This window comes from Nicotiana tomentosiformis, chromosome 6 (genome assembly GCF_000390325.3).
Source record: "Nicotiana tomentosiformis chromosome 6, ASM39032v3, whole genome shotgun sequence".
Classification (NCBI taxonomy): Eukaryota; Viridiplantae; Streptophyta; class Magnoliopsida; order Solanales; family Solanaceae; genus Nicotiana; species Nicotiana tomentosiformis.
This window is the reverse complement of record NC_090817.1, coordinates 95,213,842-95,239,210: the sequence shown is the minus strand read 5'-3', so window position 1 is coordinate 95,239,210 and position 25,369 is coordinate 95,213,842. Positions and strand designations below refer to the sequence as shown.

The window sequence follows — 25,369 nt, the reverse complement described above, 5'->3', positions numbered from 1 at the left end:
CCCATTTTTATGTTCAGTTAAGTAGTTATTTGTAGAAGGCTTGTAAACATGAATCCTGTGGTTTAGATATAGTTTGTATAGATGTCATAGTAGGTCTTATCGGCCATACAGTTGTATCAAATCCCAATATATAGTATATTTCCCCTTTAAAGCTTTATTTATGATTTTAGCAGTTTATGTATGAGTATGATATAGCAGGTTAGTCGTAATATATGGTTAGCTCCAGTTGCCCGTCGCGACCCTAGGATAGGGTCGTGATAGAAATGATGGACACTGGCACACCATGAAGACGAACGATCTCGCGGATATAGATCTCAGCCAACCTCTCTGAAGAATAGGTAACTGCTACTGGAATGAAATATGCCGACTTAGTCAATTTGTCCACATTGACCCATACCACAACGAATATATTCGAAGTCTGTGGGAGCCCAATAAAAAAATCCATGGTAATACGCTCCCACTTCCACTCGGGAATATCAAGCTTCTGAAGAAAACAGCCAGGCCTCTGATTCTCGTACTTTACATGCTGACAATTCAGACACTGAGCCACATATGCAACTATATCCTTCTTCATTCTTCTCCACCAATAATGCTGCCTCAAGTCCTGATACATCTTGGCGGCACCTGGATGAATGGAATAACACGAACTATGGGCCTTCTCAAGAATTAACTCATGAAGCCCATCCACATTGGGCACACAAATCTGACCCTGCATCCGAAACACCCCATCATCTCAAATAGTAACCTGCTTGGCACCACCGTGCCGCACCGTGTCCTTAAGGACAAGCAAATGGGGGTCATCATACTGACGCTCTCTAATGTGCTCGTACAAAGAATACTGAGAGACCGTGCAAGCTAGGACATGACTGGGCTCTAAAACATCTAACTTCACGAACTGATTGGCCAAAACCTGAACATCTGATGCTAGCAGTCGCTCACCAACTGGAATATATGCAAGTCTACCCATACTCACAACCTTTCTACTCAAGGCGTCGGCCACCACATTGGCCTTTCTGGGATGATACAAAATGGTGATATCATAGTCTTTCAACAGTTCCAACCACCTCCACTGCCTCAAGTTGAGATCCTTTTGTTTGAACAAATATTGTAGAATTCGATGATCCGTGAAGACCTCACACCACATGCCGTAGAGGTAATGCCTCCAAATCTTCAGTAAATGAACAATGGCTGCTAACTCTAAGTCATGAATAGGGTAATTCTTCTCATGCACCTTCAACAGCCGCGACATGTATACAATTACTCTGCCATCCTACATCAATACTGCACCAAGCCCAATACGCTATGTATTACAATACACCGTGTAAGATCCTGAACCTATGGGCAACACCAACACTGGCGTTGTCGTCAAGGAAGTCTTGAGCTTCTAAAGCTCAACTCACACTCATTCGAACACCTGAATAAAGCACCCTTCTGGGTCAATCTAGTCAATGTGGCTGCTATAGATAAAACCCCTCCACGAACCGGCAATAATATCCTGCCAATCCTAGAAAACTCTGAATATGTGTAGCTGAATAAGGTCTAAGACATTTCTGAACTGCCTCAATCTTATTAGGATCCACTTTTATGCTCTCGACCGATACAACATGTCCAAAAGAGGCAACCGAGTCCAACCAAAACTCACACTTTGAAAACATGGCATATAACTGACTATCTCTCAGAGTTTGAAGTACAACTCGAAGATGATGCTCATGCTCCTCTCGACTACGAGAGTAGGTCAAGATATCATCAATGAATACGATCACAAAAAGAATCCAAACAAGGCATACATACTCGGTTCATCAAATCCATAAATGTTGTTGGGGAATTTGTCAATCCAAATGACATCACTAGGAACTCATAATGCCCATACAGAGTCCGAAAAGCTGTCTTAATGACGTCTGATGCCCTAATCTTCAACTGATGGTAGCCAGAACTCAAATCAATCTTCGAAAATACTTTGGCACCCTGAAGCTAGTTAAATAAGTCATCAATCCTCGGTAACAGATAATTGTTATTGATAGTGACCTTACTGCCGATAGTCTATACACATCCTCATCGAACCATCTTTCTTCTTCACGAACAACACGGGCACACCCCAAGGTGATACACTTGGTCTAGTGAATCCCTTATAAAGTAAATCTTGCAATGGCTCCTTCAGTTCCTTCAACTCATGAGAGGCCATACGGTATGATGGAATTAAAATGGACTGAGTGCCACCAAATCAATACATAAGTCAATATCCCTGTCGGGTGGCATCCCCGGTAGATCTGCAGGAAACACCTCTGGAAACTCACATACAACTGGTACCGAATCTATGGAAGGAACCTCTGCACTATAATCAGGAATATAGGCCAAATAAGCTAGACATCCCTTCTCGACCATACGTCGAGCCTGCACATAAGAAATGAACCTGATGGTAGAATGACTGGGGGTCCCTCTCCACTCTAATCGAGACAACCCCGGCATGGCCAAGGTCACCATATTAGCGTGACAATCCAATGTTGCATAATAAGGTGACAGCCAATCCATGTCCAAAATAACATCAAAGTCTACCATATGAAGAAGTAGGAGATCTACGTTAGTCTCAAGACTCCCAATAGTAATCACACATGAGCGATAAGCACGATCTACAACAATAGAATCTCCCACCGACGTGGATACATACACAAGAGTACTCAAGGAATCATGAGGCTCAACCAGATATGAAGCAAAATAGGATGACACGTAGGAATAAGTAGAGCCCGAATCAAATAGAACTAAAGCATCTCTATGGCAAACTGGAACAATACCTATGATAACAGCGTCAGATGACTCAGCCTCAGGTCTACCTAGGAATGCGTAAAAATGAGGTTGGCCCCCACTATCATGACCTCCGCCTCTCGGACGGCCTCTAGCTGGCTGGCCTCCACCCCTAATGGCCTGACTTCCACCTCTAATGGCCTGACCTCTACCTCTGGCTGGCTGAACGGGCGATGAAACAACTAGTGTCGGAACCATGACACGAGAACTCCATTGTGGCATGCTGCTCAACAATCTAGGATAGTACCTCTTGATATGACTTGTGCCCCCACACTCAAAACACTCACCTTGCTGCTGTGACTGCTGAAGCTGAAGTTAATCCGAATGGGCAAGATAACCACAGTGGTAGCTCTACATCAGAGGCGCACTAATAGGAGTTGATGGTGCACTGTAGGCTGCCTACCCAAGATGAGATACATAAGGACCACGACTACCCGAGGCACTGTGGGATACCTGAAGTGCTAACTAAAATAGCCTAGGAGGATGTCATCTACCAAAAGTACCCTTGCCTCCAAATGAGGCACCACTGAAACCACTGGAATGACGGGGCCTCTTATCAGACACCGACCCCCCTCTCCTGACCATGAATCATCTCGATCCATCTAGCAATATCTACGGCCCTATGTTAAGAAATATCATCCCCAGTATACTTGGCCATCTATTATCTGATACTGAAGGTGAGCCCATCAATGAATCTCCTCACTCTCTCCCTCTTAGTAGGGAGTAAAACAATGACATGGCGAGCTAGGTCCACAAATCGAGTCTCATACTGAGTGATGGTCATGCCACCCTACTGAAGGCACTCAAACTGCTTGCGATACTCCTCTCTCAGAGTGAAAAGAATGAACTTCTCCAGAAATAGATATGAAAACTGATCCCAGGTAAGTGACGACGAATCAACTAGTCTAGTCAATACATAATCTCTCCATCATCTCTTGGCAGAACCGGTCATTTGGAACACTACAAAGTCGACCCCATTGGTCTCACCAATACCCATATTGCACAACACCTCATGGCAACGATCCAAATAATTCGGTGGGTCCTCAGAAAGTGCACCGCTGAAATGGACACAAAGAGCTTGGTAAACGTATCTAGTCTCAATAAGGCCCTAGAAGACATAGCAGCATATCCCTAGCCTGTGCTGCAATAACCGACTGAACTAACCCAACTAGCTGTGCTGCTGGAATCTGATACATAGGAGCCACCTGCTCCGGGGTATGAGTAGCGGGAGTCTGGGATCCTCCCCCAGCCTGAGAAACTACTGGTGCCACCGAAAATGCACAAATTTGGGTCATACTCTCCATAAGGCCCACCAAGCGGACTAGAGTGTCATGAAGCACTGGAGTGGCTATGAATCCCTTCGGGACCTGAGCTGGTTCGATGGGTACGGTCTAAGCTGGGACCTCCTCCTCATGATCAATCAGAGGCTACACTATGGGTGCTGCTGCTCAAGATCTAGGCCGAGCTCTGCCTCTGCCTCAGTCTCTGGCTCGACCTCAGCTTCTGCCCCTGGTAGTAGCTGCCACAAGGGGCTCCGGCTCCTGTCCGACTGTAGATATTATGCGTGTTCTCGCCATCTGCGAGAGAATAAGAATAGAATGGTTCAATCATCAACGATAGAATAAAATCGCACGATAGAGAAAGAAATAAGTGAAATTTTTCTTAAAACTCCATAGTATCTGGAAGATAAGTACAAACGTCTCCGTACCGATCCTCCAGACTCTACTAAGCATTCTCATGACTCATGAGACCTGGGAAACCTAGTGCTCTAATAACAACTTATCACGACCCAAAATCCCAACCTCAGGGTCATGATGATGCCTAATATCTACTTGCTAGGCAAGCTGACGTGAATAGAAAATTTATTGATTTTTAACAATTTATGACAATTTATTAACAATGAAAACGATATTGGTCAGAAATATAGTATAATAATATTGAATAGCGAGCCTAAACATAACCCAGAAACTGGTGTCACGAGTACATGAACATCTAAAGTGCTACAAACATGGTCTGAATAAAATACACTATATTGGAACTCGAAAAAAAAAATAGTAAAGAACGTAGGGAAGGGGACTTCAAGGCTGCGAACGTTATGTACCTGTACCTAAAGTCTCCATCAATAACTGGATACAAGAAAATCTACCGAACGCCACTAGAACCAACTCCAATATCTGCACAAGAAGTGCAGAGTATAGTATGAGTACAACCGACCCCATGTACTTTGTATGTGTCGAGCCTAACCTCGACGAAGTAGTGATGAGGTTAGAGCGGGATACTTATAATAACTTGTACGTAGTAATAATAATAATAATAATAATAATAATAATAATAATAATAATAATAATAATAATAACAATAATAACAATAATAATAATAATAATAATAATAATAATAATAATAATAATAATAATAATAATAATAATAATAATAATAATAATAATAATAATAATAATAATAATAATAATAATAATAATAATAATAATAATAATAATAATAATAATAATAATAATAATAATAATAATAATAATAATAATAATAATAATAATAATAATAATAATAATAATAATAATAATAATAATAATAATAATAATAATAATAATAATAATAATAATAATAATAATAATAATAATAATAATAATAATAATAATAATAATAATAATAATAATAATAATAATAATAATAATAATAATAATAATAATAATAATAATAATAATAATAATAATAATAATAATAATAATAATAATAATAATAATAATAATAATAATAATAATAATAATAATAATAGAGGAAATGAAAGTAAGGCAGTTAATTTATGAAAGATGAACTCAAACCTCACAATCATATTGCCCAGAATAACAGATCTCATAATTTCATATAAAAATGCTGAAACTAACACAATAACAACAACAAGTACAAACACACACAATCCGTTGCGGCGTGCAACCCGATCCCACCGTACACACACAATCCTTCCTTATTTAACCATAGCATCCCTTATTAGTATCAAGAATCATGTATATAATTCGTTGCGGTGCGCAACCCGATCCCACCATATCATCATAATCAATGTCATAATCCTCCTTTATTACACCATATCATCATTTATCAATATCAAACATTACGTACACAATTATTGAGGTGCGCAATCCGATCCCACCATATCATTATTTATCAATATCATAATCCTCCCTTATTCCACCATTTCAATTTATTATCCTTCAATTCCCATTGCGGCGTGCAACCCGATCCACAAACAATTTCAATAAACATAAACAATCCTATAATTCGATTTACAAGAATTTCTGCAATCAAAGAGTATGAGTACAAGGAAATAAATAAACCACACAATGATCAAAGGAATGCAACAAATATTACAAAACAACAAGATAAGTAAATCACATGACATTTAAGGTGTGTAAGTAAAACAGCTAAGGCAAGTAGCAATTAATCACGAAGTCATGGAAGGGACGAACAATTCAGTACAAGAATAATTAATGACAAATAACAAATTACAATATAGAAAGAAATTAAAGCATGTAACAATTAAGGCATGGAATGAGATAATTCATGAAATACATGAAAACGTAGAAACAATTAATTTGATGACATATATACACTCGTCACCTCGCATATACGACATTTCACACGTAATTCACATAAAATGTAGTCCAATGATTCCTAATTCCCTCAAATCAAGGTTAGACCTAACACTTACCTCACTCTACAACCCAAGTGATCAATCAACCATGACATATTCTTTTGAACAAGCCTCCAAACCAACCAAATTTAGTAAATTATTGACCAAATATTTGAAAATAAGCTTTAGAAACTACCCACAAACAAAAGAGTTTAAATTTAGATCATCTTTAAAAAAGTAAACAAAAGTCAACCCCGAGCTCTCTTGGTCAAAATCAAGATTCAGACCAAAACCCGATTACCCGCAGTCGAGAGGAGCATGAGCAGCATCTCAGGATTGTACTTCAGACTCTGAGAGCCAGCCAGCTGTATGCTAAATTTTCAAAGTGCGAGTTTTGGTTGGATTCATTCTCTTTCTTGGGGCACGTTGTATCGGCAGAGGGCATTCAAGTAGATCCTAAGAAATTGAAACAGTTCAGAACTAGCCTAGACCTACTTCAGCTACAGAGATCAGGAGTTTCTTGTGCTTGGCGGGCTACTACAGTTGATTTATGGAGGGGTTTTCATCCATAGCTGTCCCGTTGACCAAGTTGACCCAGAAGGGTGCCCCGTTCAGATGGTTAGACGAGTGTGAGGCGAGCTTTCAGAAGCTCAAGACTTCTTTGACTACAACGCCAGTGTTGGTGTTGCCCACATGTTCAGGATCTTATACGATATATTGTGATGCGTCCCGTGTTAGGCTCGGTGCGGTATTAATGCAGGAGGGCAGGGTGATTGCATATGCGTCGTGACAGTTGAAGGTTCATGAGAAGAATTACCCTGTCCATAACTTTGAGTTGGCAGCCATTGTTCATGCACTGAAGATTTGGAGGCACTATCTTTACGGCGTGTCGTGTGAGGTCTTCACGGATCATCAGAGCCTTCAGTATTTGTTCAAGTAAAAGGATCTTAATTTGAGGCAGAGGAGGTGGTTGGAGCTATTAAAAGACTATGATATCCCCATCTTGTATCATCGCGGGAAGGCCAATATGGTGGCCGACGCATTGAGTAGAAAGGCAGCGAGTGTGGGCAGCCTTCCATTCATTCCAATTGGTGAGAGGCCGCTTGCATCAGAGGTTCAGACTTTGGCCAACCAGTTTGTGAGGTTGTATATTTCAGAGCCCAGTCATATTCTAGCTTGTACAGTCACTCGGTCTTCCTTGTTTGAGCACATCAGAGTTCAGCAGCATGACGACCCTTATTTGTTGGTCCTTAGGGACACAGTGCAACACGGTGGTGCCAAATAGGTTACCGTTGGAGATGACGGAGTTTTGAGGATGCAGGGTCGTGCTTGTGTGCCTAATGTGGATGGACTTCGTGAGTTGATTCTTGAGGAGGCCCATTGTTCCCGGTATTCTATTCACCTGGGTGCCACTAAGATGTATCAGGACTTGTGGCAACATTATTGGTGGTGAAGGATGAAGAAGGATATAGTTGCTTATGTAGCTCGGTGCCTGAATTATCAGTAAGTGAAGTATGAGCATCAGAGACTCAGTGGTTTGCTTCAGCAGATAGAGATTCCTGAGTGGAAGTGGGAGTGTATCACTATAGACTTCGTTGTTGGACTCCCATGGACTCAGAGGAAGTTCGATGTAGTTTGGGTCATTGTGGACAGGCTGACTAAGTCAACGCATTTCATTCTTGTGTCAGTTACCTATTCTTCGGAGCGGTTGGCAGAGATTTACATCTGTGAGATCGTCCGTCTTCACGTTGTGCCCGTGTCTATCATTTCTGATCTAGGTACGTAGTTCACTTCGCACTTCTGGAGGGCAGTGCATCGTGAGTTGGGAATGCGGGTTGAGTTGAGTACAAAATTTCATCCTCAGACGGACGGACAGTCCGAGCGCACTATTTAGATCTTGGAGGATATGCTCCGTGCATGTGTTATAGACTTTGGAGGATCGTGGGATCAGTTCTTGCCCCTTACAGAGTTCGCCTATAACAATAGCTACCCGTCGAGCATTCAGATGACTCCCTATGAGGCATTATATGGTAGGCGGTGCCGGTCACCAGTTGGGTGGTTCAAGCCGGGGGAGGCTCGATTGTTAGGTACAGACCTAGTACAGGATGCATTGGATAAGGTCAAGATTATTCAGGATCAACTTCGCACAGCTCAGTCCATGCAGAAGAGTTATGCCGACCGTAGAGTTCGTGATATTGCATTCATGGTCGGGGAGAGAGTGTTGCTACGGGTATCACCCATGAAGGGTGTAATGAGGTTCGGAAAGAAGGGCAAGTTGAGCCCTAGGTATATCGTACATTTTGAGATTCTGGAGAGAGTGGGAGAGGTGGCTTACAGGCTAGCGTTGCCACCGGGGTTATCAACAGTCCATCCGGTGTTCCACATGTCCATGCTCTGAAAGTATCACGGCGATCCATCCCACATGTTAGATTTCAGCTCTGTCCAGTTGGACAAAGATTTGACTTACGAGGAGGAGTCGGTGGCTATTCTAGCCCGGCAGGTTCGACAGCTGAAGTCTAAGAGTTATCCTTCAGTTTGAGTGAAGTGGAGAGGTCAGCTCGTTGAGGCAGCTACTTGGGAGTCCGAGTCAGATATGAAGAGTAGATATCCACATCTTTTCACCAGTTCAGGTACTTTTCTATGTCCGTTCGAGGACGAACAATTATTTTAGAGATAGAGAATATGATGACCCGATAGGTCATCTTATATTTTAGAACCTAATTTTGTATTTCGAGGTCTCAAAAACCTCATTTTAGCCTTTTTCGATTTACGTGCGCAGTCCGGGTGTTCTTTCGGAAGACTTATATGTTAAAAAACCGATAAAAATAAGAATTTTGCCTTAAAAATTAATTTGAGTTGACTTCGGTCAACGTTTTGAGTAAACGGACCCGGATTCGTATTTTGACGATTTCGGTGGGTCCGTATCCAAATATGGGACCTGGGCATATGCCCAAAATTGAATTTGGAGGTCCCTAGCTCGAGTTATGAATTTTTGTTGAAAATTAAAAATCTGAAAGTTTAATGGTTTTTAAGAATTAACTGAGGTTTGGTTTTATTGATATCGGGTCTGTATTTTGGTTCCGGAGCCCGATACAGGTCCACTATGATATTTATGACTTGTCTGTCGAATTTGGTGAGAAACAAAGTTGATTTGATGTGATTCGGACGTTCGGTTGTGAAAATAGAAATTTTAAAGTTTTCTTGAAAATTTCCTTTGATTTGGTGTCCGATTCGTAGTTCTAGGCATTATTTTGGTGTTTCGATCACGCGAGCGAGTTCGTATGATATTTTAGGACCTGTGTGCATATTTGGTTTGGATCCCCGAGGGCTCGGGTAAGTTTCGGATAGGCTACGAAAGCTTTTTGCACTTAGAAATCTGGGTTTTTTGTGCTTTAGCTGATATCTGGTGTGTTCTTCTTCGCGTTCGCCATGGTACTCTCGCGAACACGAAGAGTAAACTGGGCTAGGGAGGGTTTTCTTCTTCGCGAACGCGAAGGCTGGGTCGCAAACGCGGAGCGATGGGGACCTTACCCTTCGCGAACGCGACCAGCTCATCGCGAACGCGTAGCTTTAGGGACCTGGGGGAAGGGTCAGTCATCTCTTCGTCACGAACGTGGAGGTCAGGGGGGAGCAGCCTTCGCGAACGCGATGAGGGACTCGTGATCGCGTAAGCCTAACAGGAGCTGTTCTTCGCGAACGCGTCTGGATTCACGCGAACGCGGTGAATACCTGACGCCCATTTATCAAAAATAGAACCAAAACGGGATTTTATCCATTTTTCATAAACTCTCCATTAGAGCTCGGCCTAGGTGCGATCTTGAAGGAAAAACTCAATACCAATTCATAGGTTTGTACTCTTTAACTCATTTTCTTCCATTTCTAACATCACCCATTAAATTCCTAGCCCTAATCTTTGTTCTTTCATGGTAGAGAACTAGGGATTTAGGAAGAATTGGGATTTTTTGTAAATTGGGGATTTAGACCTCAATTTGGGGTCGGATTCCGAAACTAGTTATATAATCGGGCTCGGGGGTAAGTGGGTAAATAGATTTTAGTCCGAACCTCGAGTTTTGACCAAGCGGACCCGGGTGTTGACTTTTTTAATAATGGCCTAAATTGAATTCTTTGCAATCGTGGGTAGTCCCTAAGTCTTAATTTGAATCGTTTGGTTGGTAAATTGCTAGATTCTATTGGTTCGGAGGCTTGTTTGAAAGGAAAAGCCGTGGTTGAGCTTTGGGTTTGGTCTTTGGAGCGAGATAAGTGTCGTGGTTAACCTTGACTTGAGGGAATATGACTTGTTTGTCTATTTGCTATATGTTTAGATGTTGGGGAATAACGTATATGTGAGGTGACGAGTACTTATGCGTTGTAGTCGGGTTAAAGCATGCAGGCGGGGTTTGGTTTCTTGCAATTATAGTTTTCTTTGTTCATATTATCCATGTTTAGACTAGTATTGTTAAATTTATCGTTCTTATCATGTTTACGGATCTTCTGGTGATAATTGAGTATTGATTCCGAAATTGAGGTTGATATTGTGGAACCAAATATTGTAGTAAGGCTTGTACTTATTATCCTATCTCCCTGTTGTTATTTGTTTATTGCATTATGGTAAGGGATAGTGTTAATGCATGAAGGGTGATGCCGTGCCATATTGTAAGTGTTAATGCACGAAGGGTGATGCCGTACCATATTGTGAGTGTTAATGCATGAAGGGTGATGTCGTGCCATATTGTGAGTGTTAAAGCACGAAGGGTAATGACGTGCCATGTTATGAGAGATAATGCATGAAGGGTGATGACGTGCCGTTTCTATTAATTTTATGGTGAGGTTGAGAGTAAAAGTACGAAGGGTGATGCCGTGCATTTATTTTTCTTTACTGTATTTACTTGTTCTTATTGGTTCATAGTATATTGGCTGATCAAGTTACCATTCTGTTGTCGTTCTCTATCTCGTATTCCCCTCAGCATGTTCCCCCTCCCGATATTACCTATCAAGTTTTTTCCTTGTTGTTATTTGTACATATACTGTTAAATTGCACAGGTTGTTATGTAGGTGTCTTGTCATAGGTTCGCCACTACTTCGTCGAGGTTAGTCTCGACGCTTACCAGTACATGGGGTCGGTTGTACTGATACTGCACTCTGCACTTCCTGTACAGATTTTGGTATTGGTCCCAGCTGATCGAGAGGCGTAGCAGCTTGGACTGGTTTATCGGAGACTCAAGGTAGATCTGTTGGCGTTCGCAGACCTTGAAGTCCCCGTCTATCTTTTCAGTTCTTTTTTTTTTTTACTGTTTCTTTCATTCAAACAGTTGTATTTCTTTCAGAATTTTACTTGTAGTAAATCCTAAAAGTTTGTGAATTGTGACTCCAGATACGGGTGGTAGTAGTTAATAAAATTTATATATTATTCCGCACTCATTGTATTTCATTTTAGCTTATTTGCTGTTATTTACTGAATTGAATAAGGATTGGCTTAATAATTCTCTAACGTCGGTTTGCCTAGTAAGTGAAATGTTAGGCGCCATCACGGTCCCGACGGTGGGAATTCCGGGTCGTGACAATTCATCTACAAGGAAAAAAGCTCTTTTTATTATTTAAATAACTCAAATAGCTACGAAAAACTTGAAAGAAGCAAATATTCTCATAAGAAACCTGTGCACGCATCGTACAATGAAATAAAAAAATATTTATTAATTAAAAAAGGTCATATAATTTAAGAAACCTCATAAAATTTAGGAGAGAAAGTGAAAAATTCATAGTTGAATTCAAAATTCAACCTATTAGCTCATTCTAAATTGAATTCTTTTTTAATTCTAAGTCCAACATTTAAAACATTGATGGCATATCCAACATAGAATGTATATTTATGCTAATATATTTATTGTTTATAATCAAATTTAGACTAAAATAATTAATTAACTCTAATGGAAAAAACAAATACTAATTATTGAAGAAGCAACTTCTCTCACGGCATATTTGTATCATACTTAATAAAGTCATCGTATAAGGAGATAGAGTCCTCTTTTAATTAGTTTAAATATTAGACATCTAGAGAAAACTTGAAAAAAAGAAGAAGCAATATTATCACTACATTCCTAACGTGTACTATAAAGTTTCCATAAGTTGATATAGTAATGGGATTTTCCTTTGCCAAAATTTAATGTGATTTTATTTTTTATAAATTTAATATATTACATAGCTCAAATAAGGAAGATTTAATATAAAAAATTTAGTTGATTTCGAAAATAGTTAAATACTGTTTTATCAAGTGTGAAATTACTTTTTAAAGGGTAAAAAAGACTTATTTTGTTGTTATTATTATTTATTTCAATTTATATTTATATTATTGTACAATAATTATGTTAAAGGAATATTGTCATACTAAAAGGTAAAATTGTCAGATCAAATATTATAAGAATATTTTAGACTTTTTGATTCTATACTTTTAAAATAAAATAGTAATAAACCAAATAATTATACAAAAAAATAATATTAATCCATATAAAATAACATGTTAGCTCCAAAAAATATATAAAAAAAGGAAACATCAACTTAAAAAAACCTAAGCGACATGGATGCATTAACTGTTGCAGCTTATTGGTGTTCTTATTGTCCATGTAATTTTGATGGAAAACATTACATTATGGACCTCTGGATACAAAAAGCATATCCGCGACTGGTCAATATTAAATTGTTGACTGACTGGAATTTCTTTCAAACAACCTGAACTGAAATATTTGCATAAGATTGCTTTGTGTGATCCCTTCCCTCTTTTAAGTTCCTTTTGCGAGTTGAAGAGCTCTTTTGCTTTAGCACAAGTGCTTCGAACCTAATTTGCCGAATACCAGCAGTCACCTAATCAATTCCAGCACCAAAAGATTTAGCAAATTATAACAAAATAACTTGTATAAAATATACAGACTTCCTCTCTCCAATTTAATATACAAGTCTTGTCATTTAAATTTTTCCCTAATGTTTAGGAGTTCTAAATCAATTAAATTTTGTACATTAAATTTTTCCTTATTTGAAATAGGTAAAAAGTTCTAATATTAAATGGACTCAAGGAACAACCTGTTTTTAGGTGTATTCTCGCTATGCTTCTTATGCGAAACTCCAAATAGTGAGAGACTTTTGCCTCAAGAAAACTCTATTTACATAAACCTAAAAAGTCTTCTAAAATCTTATGACTTTAGACTAGAGTAAACGTGAACAAATATCTTCCCTGGATAAAGTTGTACAGGTACTGATTATTCCTTTATTTTTTTGATTAACGGGATGATTATATTTTTTATATATATATATATATATATATATATATATATATATATATATATATATATATATATATATTAGCAACTATAGTTGAACAGATACGTTGTTTCACGGGGGTGTGAATTAATCCCTAGGTTGTGATCAAGAGTGTCACGACCCCAAATTTCCCTCATTAGGATGTTGTGATGGCACCTAGTCTCTAAGACTAGGTAAGCCTATCAATATGCGGAATAATCAAAATAACAATTAAAAACTTTTAAAATCTCAACCTCTCTGTACATAAAGAAATTCCCCAAACCCGGTGAAATACAAGTCACAATCTCTAAAGAAGTAGTACGAATATCTTCATACATCAGAGTCTAACGTGAATAGGAAAAATAACATAATAAGGATAGAAGGGGACTCCGAGGTTTGCAGACGCTGGCAGATATACCTTGAAGTCTCCGCGTTCAGCTAGCTCACTGATACCTGGTCTGATAGGAAGCACCTGAATTTGCACAAAAAGATGTGCAGAAGCGTTGTATGAGTACACCACAGCGGTACCCAGTAAGTGCCAAGCCTAACCTCGGTAGAGTAGTGACGAGGTCAGGTCAGGCCCTACTGGAATAATAAAAGATACGGTGACATGTTTAACAATATAATAACAATAAATGACAATGGAAGTGAATCAAGTAAGTAGTATGTCACCATTAAATTGCACAGAATAAGGGCAAATAATACCACGTGGAAAGAGAACAGAAATTTACAACTTTAAGGAAAATCACGACAATAATTAAAGGCAAATGCAGCCATAAATAAATATCAATAAGGGCACTCCCGAGGTACCTCTTCGTAATCCCAAATAATAAATAATTTCACAATATCTCATTTCCTTATATCACCGCGGGATCCTTCACATTTAATTTTAAAGAAAATATTTTTCCCGAAATAGCATCCCGCGTCTTAGCCACCCTTATCACACCGCATGACTTCTAGTAGTTCCCCTACTAGCCACACATATCAAGCCACCCTTATCCCACCGCATGCATTTCCACACCCAGACCTTATACCACCACATGCATATCAATATCACAATATATCATAATTTGCACTTCAAGTGCCCAAATATTTCAACTTGCCAAAATAAATCAACAACAATAATATGTTTTCGCAATAAGGAGCTCACGACTCAATCACAATAAGTACAAAGTCTCACAAAATATTCAGCAAAGTAATATCCGTTATTTTCACAATACGGAGCTCACAACTCACTCACAATAAATACAAAAATCTTCACAAAGTATTCAGCAAAAATAATAATTCCACAAATTTAACATCTTCACTTAACATCAAAATTTTTAAATGTAAAATACTTCATCTTTAATAATATTTACTTTAAAGAAATTCAACCTTCAAATAATGTACAGAATAAAAGAAATCAAGTTTCAACTAAACATGTAAAATAATTAGCAGGAAAAGGTCAAGCAAATTTAAAGTATAAAAATCAGATCAATGATGAAAAATACAACAAAATAAAATAATTTAATTAATATGCAACAATGATCTGCAAAATTTAAAAACATAATCTTTCACATTTAGCTCGTGTACACACTCGTCACCTCGTGTACACGACCTTCAACACATTATAATTATCACATCAATACCAATCCTAGGGGAAATTTTCCCCACATAAGATTAGACAAGTCACTTACCTCGACTTGCTCCTATTTAATCTACTAGTAGGCCTTTTCCTCGATTATACAACTCTGAATGGCTCGAATCTATTCAAAATAATTCGATACAGTCAACCAAAATTATAGGAATCAATTTCATAAGAAAATACTACATTTTTCAATAAAAATCTGAAATTAACTCAAAAATCGCTCGTGGGCCCACATCTCAGAATCCGGTAAAACTCACAAAATCCGACAACCCATTCAATTACGAGTCCAACCATATAAGTTTCACTCAAATCCGACTCCGAATCGACACCGAAATCTCAAAAATTCGTTTCTACGAGATTTCTAAAATATTTCCAAATTTCAATCTCAAAACACTAACTAAATGGTGAAAACAATGATATATCCGTGTATATTGACCACATACGAGTTGGAATCACTTACCCCAATATTTTTTCTTGAAAATCTCTCAAACATCGCCTCTCCCCAAGCTTCAAATTTGTCAAAAATGAAAAATGGGACGAAGTCCCCTGCTTTATAACTTAAAGTTCTGTCCAGGATGCCCTCGATCCTGGCCCTCGATCATGGATTCGATCATGGCCCTCGATCCCGGCCCTCAATCCTGGCTTCGATCATGGCCCTTGATCCTGTCCCTCGAATTTCCAACAGAAATATTGCAGCAGCTGTTTAAGTCTAACTTTTGATCCGTTAACCATCCGAAACTCACCCGAGGCCCTCTGAACCTCAACCAAATACACCAACAAGTCCTAAAATATCATACACACTTATTTGAAACCTCAAATCACATAAAACGACGCTAAAACCACGAATAATACCCAATTCAAGCTTAAGGATCTTAAGAATTTCCAAGTTCTACATTCGATGTCGAAACCTATCAAATCAAGTCCGATTGATCTCAAATTTTGCACACAAGTCATAAATGACATAACAGAGCTAAGAAAATTTTTGGAACTGGATTCCGACCCCGATATCAAAAAGTCAACTCCCCGGTCAAACTTTCAAACTTAAATTCCTATTTTAGCCATTTCAAGCCTAATTTAACTACGGACTTCCAAATAAAATTCCGATCACGCTCCTAAGTCCAAAATCACCATATGGAGCTGTTGGAATCATCAAAATTCTATTCCGGGATCATTTACACATAGGTCGACATCTAGCCAACCTTTTCAACTTAAGTTTTAAATTTTGGAAGTTAGTGTTCCAATTCATTCTAAAATCTCTCCGAACCTGAACCGACTACCCCGGCAAGTCACATAACATTTATAAAGCACAGAATGAGCAGTAAATAGGGGAATGAGGCTATAAATTTTAAAACGACTGGTCGGGTCGTTACATCCTCCCCCTTTTAAAATGACCGTTCGTCCTCGAACGAGCATAGAGACATACCTGAAGTGGTAAAAAGATGAGGATAACGGCTGCGCATATCCTGCTCGGTCTCTCAAGTCGCCTCCTCGACCGGATAACCCCTCCACTGAACCTTCACGGAAGCAATATTCTTTGACCTCAACTTTCGAACCTGCCTGTCCAAAATAGCCACTGGTTCCTCAACATAAGATAGATCCTTGTCCAACTGAACTGAACTGAAGCCTAACATATTAGACGGATCGCCGTGATACTTCCGGAGCATAGAAACATGGAATACCAGATGAACTGCAGAGAGACTAGGTGGTAGTGCAAGTCGTAAGCCACCTCTCCAACTCTTTCAAGAATCTCAAAAGGCCCAATATACCTAGGGCTCAACTTGCCATTCTTCTCGAACCTCATCACACCCTTCATAGGCGAAAACCGGAGCAAGACCCGCTCACCAACCATGAATGCAACATCACGAACCTTCTGATCTGCATAACTCTTCTGTCTAGATTGGGCTGTACGAAGTCGATCCTGAATCAATTTAACCTTTTTCAAGGCATCCCGAACCAAGTTTGTGCCCAATAGCCTAGCCTCGCCCGGTTCGAACCAACCCACTGGAGACCGCCACTACCTACCATACAAGGCCTCATACGGAGCCATCTGAATGCTCGACTGGTAGCTATTGTTGTAAGCAAACTCCGCAAGTGGTAAGAACTGATCCCAAGCACCCCTAAAATCTATCACACAAGTGCAGAGCATATCCTCCAGTATCTGAATAGTGCGCTTGGACTGTCCGTCCGTCTGAGGGTGAAATACTATTATTATTTAGTTAAAAATAATAATTAAATATTCATATTCTTAAATATTATAAAAATAATTAAAGACTGTTTTGTCAAGTGTGAAATTACTTTTTAAAGGGTAAAAAAGACTTATTTTATTGTTGTTATTATTATTTATTTCAATTTATATTTATATTATTGTACAATAATTATTGTAAAGGAATATTGTCATACTAAAAGGTAAAATTGTCAGATCAAATATTATAAGAATATTTTAGACTTTTTGATTCTATACTTTTAAAATAAAATAGTAATAAACCAAATAATTATACAAAAAAATAATATTAATCCATATAAAATAACATGTTAGCTCCAAAAAATATATAAAAAAAGGAAACATCAACTTAAAAAAACCTAAGCGACATGGATGCATTAACTGTTGCAGCTTATTGGTGTTCTTATTGTCCATGTAATTTTGATGGAAAACATTACATTATGGACCTCTGGATACAAAAAGCATATCCGCGACTGGTCAATATTAAATTGTTGACTGACTGGAATTTCTTTCAAACAACCTGAACTGAAATATTTGCATAAGATTGCTTTGTGTGATCCCTTCCCTCTTTTAAGTTCCTTTTGCGAGTTGAAGAGCTCTTTTGCTTTAGCACAAGTGCTTCGAACCTAATTTGCCGAATACCAGCAGTCACCTAATCAATTCCTGCACCAAAAGAATTAGCAAATTATAACAAAATAACTTGTATAAAATATACAGACTTCCTCTCTCCAATTTAATATACAAGTCTTGTCATTTAAACTTTTCCCTAATGTTTAGGAGTTCTAAATCAATTAAATTTTGTACATTAAATTCTTCCTTATTTGAAATAGGTAAAAAGTTCTAATATTAAATGGACTCAAGGAACAACCTATTTTAGGCGTATTCTCGCTATGCTTCTTATGGGAACTCCAAATAGTGAGAGACTTTTGCCTCAAGAAAACTCTATTTACATAAACCTAAAAAGTCTTCTAAAATCTTATGACTTTAGACTAGAGTAAACGTGAACAAATATCTTCCCTGGATAACGTACAGGTACTGATTATTCTTTTATTTTTTTGGTTAACGGGATGATTATATTATATATATATATATATATATATATATATATATATATATATATATTAGCAACTATAGTTGAACAGATACGTTGTTTCACGGGGGTGTGAATTAATCCCTAGGTTGTGATCAAGAATGTCACGACCCCAAATTTCCCTCAGTAGGATGTCGTGATGGCACCTAGTCTCTAAGACTAGGTAAGCCTATCAATATGCGGAATAATCAAAATAACAATTAAAAACTTTTAAAATCTCAACCTCTCTGTACATAAAGAAATTTCCCAAACCCGGTGAAATACAAGTCACAATCTCTAAAGAAGTAGTATGAATATCTTCATACATCAGAGTCTAACGTGAATAGGGAAAATAACATAATAAGGATAGAAGGGGACTCCGAGGTTTGCAGACGCTGGCAGATATACCTTGAAGTCTCCGCGTTCAGCTAGCTCACTGATACCTGGTCTGATAGGAAGCACTTGGATCTGCACAAAAAGATGTGCAGAAGCGTTGTATGAGTACACCACAGCGGTACCCAGTAAGTGCCAAGCCTAACCTCGGTATAGTAGTGACGAGGTCAGGTCAGGCTCTACTGGAATAATAAAAGACACGGTGACATGTTTAACAATATAATAACAATAAATGACAATGGAAGTGAATCAAGTAAGTAGTATGTCACCATTAAATTGCATAGAATAAGGGCAAATAATACCACGTAGAAAGAGAACAGAAATTTACAACTTTAAGGAAAATCACGACAATAATTAAAGGCAAATGCAGCCATAAATAAATATCAATAAGGGCACTCCCGAGGTACCTCTTCGTAGTCCCAAATAATAAATAATTTCACAATATCTCATTTCCTTATATCACTGCGGGATCCTTCACATTTAATTTTAAAGAAAATATTTTTCCCGAAATAGCATCTCGCGTCTTAGCCACCCTTATCACACCGCATGACTTCTAGTAGTTCCCCTACTAGCCACACGTATCAAGCCACCCTTATCCCACCGCATGCATTTTCACACCCAGACCTTATACCACCACATGCGTATCAATATCACAATATATCATAATTTGCACCTCAAGTGTTCAAATATTTTAACTTGCCAAAATAAATCAACGACAATAATATGTTTTCGCAATAAGGAGCTCACGACTCAATCACAATAAATACAAAGTCTCACAAAATATTCAGCAAAGTAATATCCGTTATTTTCACAATACGGAGCTCACAACTCACTCACAATGAATACAAAAATCTTCACAAAGTATTCAGCAAAAATAATAATTCCACAAATTTAACATCTTCACTTAACATCAAAATTTTTAAATGTAAAAAACTTCATCTTTAATAATATTTACTTTAAAGAAATTCAACCTTCAAATAATATACAGAATAAAGGAAATCAAGTTTCAACTAAACATGTAAAATAATTAGCAGGAAAAGGTCAAGCAAATTTAAAGTATAAAAATCAGATCAATGATGAAGAATACAACAAAATAAATTAATTTAATTAATATGCAATAATGATCTGCAAAATTTAAAAATATAATCTTTCACATTTAGCCCGTGTACACACTCGTCACCTCGTGTACACGACCTTCAACATATTATAATTATCATATCAATACCAATCCTAGGAAAAATTTCCCCCACACAAGATTAGACAAGTCACTTACCTCGACTTGCTCCTATTTAATCCACTAGTAGGCCTTTTCCTCGATTATACAACTCTGAATGGCTCGAATCTAGTCAAAATAATTCGATACAGTCAACCAAAATTATAGGAATCAATTTCATAAGAAAATACTACATTTTCCAATAAAAATATGAAATTAACTCAAAAATCGCTTGTGGGGCCCATATCTCGGAATCCGGTGAAACTCACAAAATCCGATAACTCATTCAATTACGAGTCCAACCATACCAGTTTCACTCAAATTCGACTCCGAATCGACACCGAAATCTCAAAAATTCATTTCTATGAGATTTCTAAATTTTTTCCAAATTTCAATCTCAAAACACTAACTAAATGGTGAAAACAATGATATATCCGTGTATATTGACCAAATACGTGTTAGAATCACTTACCCCAATATTTTTCCTTGAAAATCTCTCAAACATCGCTTCTCCCCAAGCTTCAAATTTGTCAAAAATGGAAAATGGGACGAAGTCCCCTGTTTTATAACTTAAAGTTCTATCCAGGCTGCCCTCGATCTTGGCCCTAGATCCTGGCCCTCAATCCTGGCTTCGATCATGGACCTCGATCCTGGCCCTCGAATTTCCAGTAGAAAAATTGCAGCAGCTGTTTAAGTCCAACTTTTGATTCGTTAACCATCCGAAACTCACCCGAGGCCCTCGAGACCTCAACTAAATACACCAACAAGTCCTAAAACATCATACGAACTTATTTGAAACCTCAAATCACATAAAATAATGCTAAAACCACGAATCATACCCCAATTCAAACTTAAGAAACTTAAAAATTTCCAACTTCTACATTCGAGGTCAAAACCTCTCAAATCAAGTCCGATTGACCTCACATTTTGCACACAAGTCATAAATGATATAACGGAGCTATGAAAATTTTCAGAACTGGATTCCGACCCCGATATCAAAAAGTCAACTCCTCGGTCAAACTTCCAAACTTAAATTCCTATTTTAGCCATTTCAAGCCTAATTTAACTACGGACTTCCAAATAAAATTTCTATCATGCTCCTAAGTCCAAAATCACCATACAGAGCTGTTAGAATCATCAAAATTCTATTCCGGGATTGTTTACACATAGGTCGACATCCAGCCAACCTTTTCAACTTAAGTTTTAAACTTTAGAACTAAGTGTTCCAATTCATTCTAAAATCTCTCCGAACCTGAACCGACTACCCCGGCAAGTCACATAACAGTTATAAAGCACAGAATAAGCAGTAAATAGGGGAATAGGGCTACAAATTTTAAAACGACTGGCCGGGTCGTTATATCCTCCCCCTTTTAAAACAATCGTTCGTCCTCGAACGAGCATAGAGACATACCTAAAGTGGTAAAAAGATGAGGATAACGGTTGCGCATATCCTGTTCGGTCTCCCAAGTCGCCTCCTCGACCGGATGACCCCTCCACTGAACCTTCACGGAAGCAATATTCTTTGACCTCAGCTTTCGAACCTGCCTGTCCAAAATAGTCACTAGTTCCTCAACATAAGATAGATCCTTATCCAACTGAACTGAACTGAAGTCTAACACATCAGACGGATCGCCGTGATACTTCCAGAGCATAGAAACATGGAATACCAGATGAACTGCAGAGAGACTAGATGGTAGTGCAAGTCGTAAGCCACCTCTCCAACTCTTTCAAGAATCTCAAAAGGCCCAATATACGTAGGGCTCAACTTGCCCTTCTTCCCGAACCTCATCACACCCTTCATAGACGAAACCGGAGCAAGACCCACTCACCAACCATGAATGCAACATCATGAACCTTCCGATCCGCATAACTCTTCTGTCTAGATTGGGTTGTACGAAGTCGATCCTGAATTAATTTAACCTTTTCCAAGGCATCCTGAACCAAGTCTGTGCCCAATAGCCTAGCCTCGCCCGGTTCGAACCAACCCACTAGAGACCGCCACTACCTACCATACAAGGCCTCATACGGATCCATCTGAATGCTTGACTGGTAGCTATTGTTGTAAGCAAACTCCACAAGTGGTAAGAACTGATCTCAAGCACCCCCAAAATCTAATCACACAAGCGCAGAGCATATCATCCAGTATCTGAATAGTGCGCTTGGACTGTCTGTCCGTCTGAGGGTGAAATGTTGTGCTCACTTCAACCCGAGTACCTAACTCCTGCTGTATAGCCCTCCAAAACCATGATGTAAATTGTGTACCCCGGTCAGAGATGATGGATACCGGTACGCCATGAAGCCTGACGACCTCGCGGATATAAATTCGAGCCAACTGCTCAGAAGAATAGGTAGCCATCACAGGAATGAAATGCGTTGACTTGGTCAGCCTATCCACAATCACCTAAACTGCATCAAACCTCCGCTTAGTCCATGGGAGTCCAACAACAAAATCCATAGTGATCCGCTCCCATTGCCACTCCGGAATCTCTAACTTCTGAAGTAACCCACCTGGCCGATGATGCTCATACTTCACCTGCTGGCAATTTAGACAGCGAACCACATACTCCACTATGTATATCTTCATTCTCCTCCACCAGTAATGTTGCCTCAAGTTCTGATATATCTTCGCGGCACCCGGATGAATGGAGTACCGTGAACTGTGAGCCTCCTGGAGAATCAACTCACGCAAGACATCTACATTGGGTACACATAGCCTGCCCTGCATCCGTAATACACCGTCATCTCCAATAGTGACTTCCTTGGCATCACTGTGCTGAACTGTATCCTTAAGGACAAGCAGATGGGGGTCATCATATTGACGCTCTCTAATACGATCATAAAGAGAAGACTGAGAAAATACATAAGCCAAAACTCGGCTCGGCTCGGAAATATCCAATCTGACAAACTGGTTGGCCAAGGCCTGAACATCCAAGGCTAAAGGCCTTTCTGCTACCGGTAAATATGCTAAGCTGCCCAAACTCTCCGCCTTATGACTCAAAGCATCGACCACTACATTGGCCTTCCCGGGATGATAAAGAATGGTGACATCATAATCCTTAAGTAACTCTAACCACCTCCACTGCCGCAAATTAAGATCCTTCTACTTAAACAAATGCTGTAAACTCCGGTGATTGGTATAAACCTCACAATGGACACCGTACAAATAATGCCGCCAAATCTTCAAGGCATGAACAATAGCTGCTAACTCAAGGTCGTGGACAGGATAATTCTTCTCATGTACCTTTAACTGTCTGGACGCATAGGCAATCACCCTACCATATTACATCAATACTACATCGAGACCAATACGCGACACATTACAATACACAGTATAAGACCCTGAACCTGCGGGCAATACCAATACTGGGGCTGTAGTCAAAGCTGTCTTGAACTTTTGGAAGCTCTCCTCACATTCCTCGGTCCACCTGAAAGGAGCACCCTTCTGGGTCAATTTGGTCATAGGTGCAACAATATAAGAGAAACCCTATACAAATAGGCGATAATACCTTGCCAAACCAAGAAAACTCCGGATCTCTGTAGCTGAGAACGGTCTGGACCAACTCTGCACTGCTTCAATCTACTTCGAATCCACCTTGATCCCTTCGCATGAAACTATATGACCCAAAAATCCCACTGAATCAAGCAAGAATTCACACTTTGAAAATTTTGCATATAACTTCTTTTCTCTCAAAGTCTGAAGCACAGTTCTCAAGTGCTGCTCATGATCCTCCTGACTCCGGGAATACACCAGAATGTCATCAATAAATACAATAATGAAGGAGTCAAGATAGGGCTGAAATACACTGTTCGTCAAATGCATAAATATTGCTGGGGCATTTGTCAGCCCAAATGACATTACAAGAAACTTATAATGACCATACCGAGTCCTATAAGCAGTCTTCGAGATATATGGCTCCTGAATCTTTAACTGATGATAGCCTGAATGCAAGTAGATCTTAGAGAACACTCTGGCACCTTGAAGCTGATCAAATAGGTCATCAATACGTGGCAATGGATACATGTTCTTCATTGTAACCTTGTTCAGCTGACGGTAATTAATACATATGTAACGACCTGACCGGTCGTTTTGAATATTTGCGCTTCATTAGGTTGATTGAGGGCATGAATAGCTCCGTATGATGTACTTTGACTTGTGTGAATCGTCGGTTTTGGGTTGCAGGTATTTCGGAATCGAATTGGAAGAAAGAATTTCATTGTTGAAGCTTTAAATTGGGAGAGTTGACCAAAATTTGACTCTTTAGCATTTGACCTTGGATTGGAATTTGGATGGTTCCATTAGCTTTGTTAGGTGATTTTGGATTTAGGAGCACGGCCGAAACGTAATTTGGAGGCTCGTGGTAGAATTAGGCTTGAATTGGAGAAAGTTGGAAATTCGGCGATTTCGGTAGGTAGTGAAAAAATTGATATCAGGGTTGTAATGGAATTCCGGAAGTTGGAGTAGGTTCGTAGTATCATTTTTGACGTGTGTGAAAAGTTTGAGGTCATTTAGACGTGGTTTGGTTGATTTCGGCATCGGTTGTCAAATTTTGAAATTTAAAAGTTCTTAGGCTTGAATTCGAGGGTAATTTGGTGTTTGAATATTGTTTTGAGTGATTCGAAGGTTCGACTAAGTTTGTATGTTGATATATGACTTGTTGGTATTTTTGGTTGAGGTCCCGAGGGCCTCAGGCTGATTTCGGATGGTTAACAGATTTGTCAAAGTTGGAAAATGCAGCTGAAGCTGCTACTACTGCTATTTCCGCACCTGTGGAAGGAGGAGTCGCAGGTACGAGGTTGCTGGTGCGTTTGGGGAAGCCGCATATGTGGAAAAGGAAGTCCAAGGCTGGGAATGCATGTGCGAAGAATTGGCCGCATCTGCGAGCCCGCAGGTGCGAGGCCTTGAGCACAGATGCGGAAAGGAAGAGTTTGGCCGGTTCCGCAGAAGCGGAAGTGTTACGCAGGTGCGCGCCCGCAGGTGCGGAACCTGGGGTTGCAGGTGCAGAATTGAGGGCTTAAGTGGTTCTCGCAGGTGCGTGGATTAGACCGCAGGTGCGGTTCCGCAGGAGCGGACATATGGCCGCAGGTGCGACTGTGCTGGGCAGAAAGCCCCAGCTCGTGTG

The 25,369-nt window shown here is 39.2% G+C and overlaps 1 protein-coding gene across 1 annotated transcript; it reads right to left on the bottom strand.

The window, feature by feature from the left end:
- Window positions 1-2,196: 2,196 nt before the first annotated feature.
- On the bottom strand, window positions 2,197-2,997 carry LOC138894445 (uncharacterized). The gene has a single exon (XM_070179141.1). The coding sequence runs from the start codon at window positions 2,995-2,997 to the stop codon at window positions 2,197-2,199; it is 801 nt and encodes a 266-aa protein (XP_070035242.1).
- Window positions 2,998-25,369: the final 22,372 nt, after the last annotated feature.

What these genes read in the sequence shown, in the direction of transcription:
- LOC138894445 (XM_070179141.1), bottom strand. Translation starts at nt 2,997, where the DNA reads ATGGTTCCGACACTAGTTGTTTCATCGCCCGTTCAGCCAGCCAGAGGT.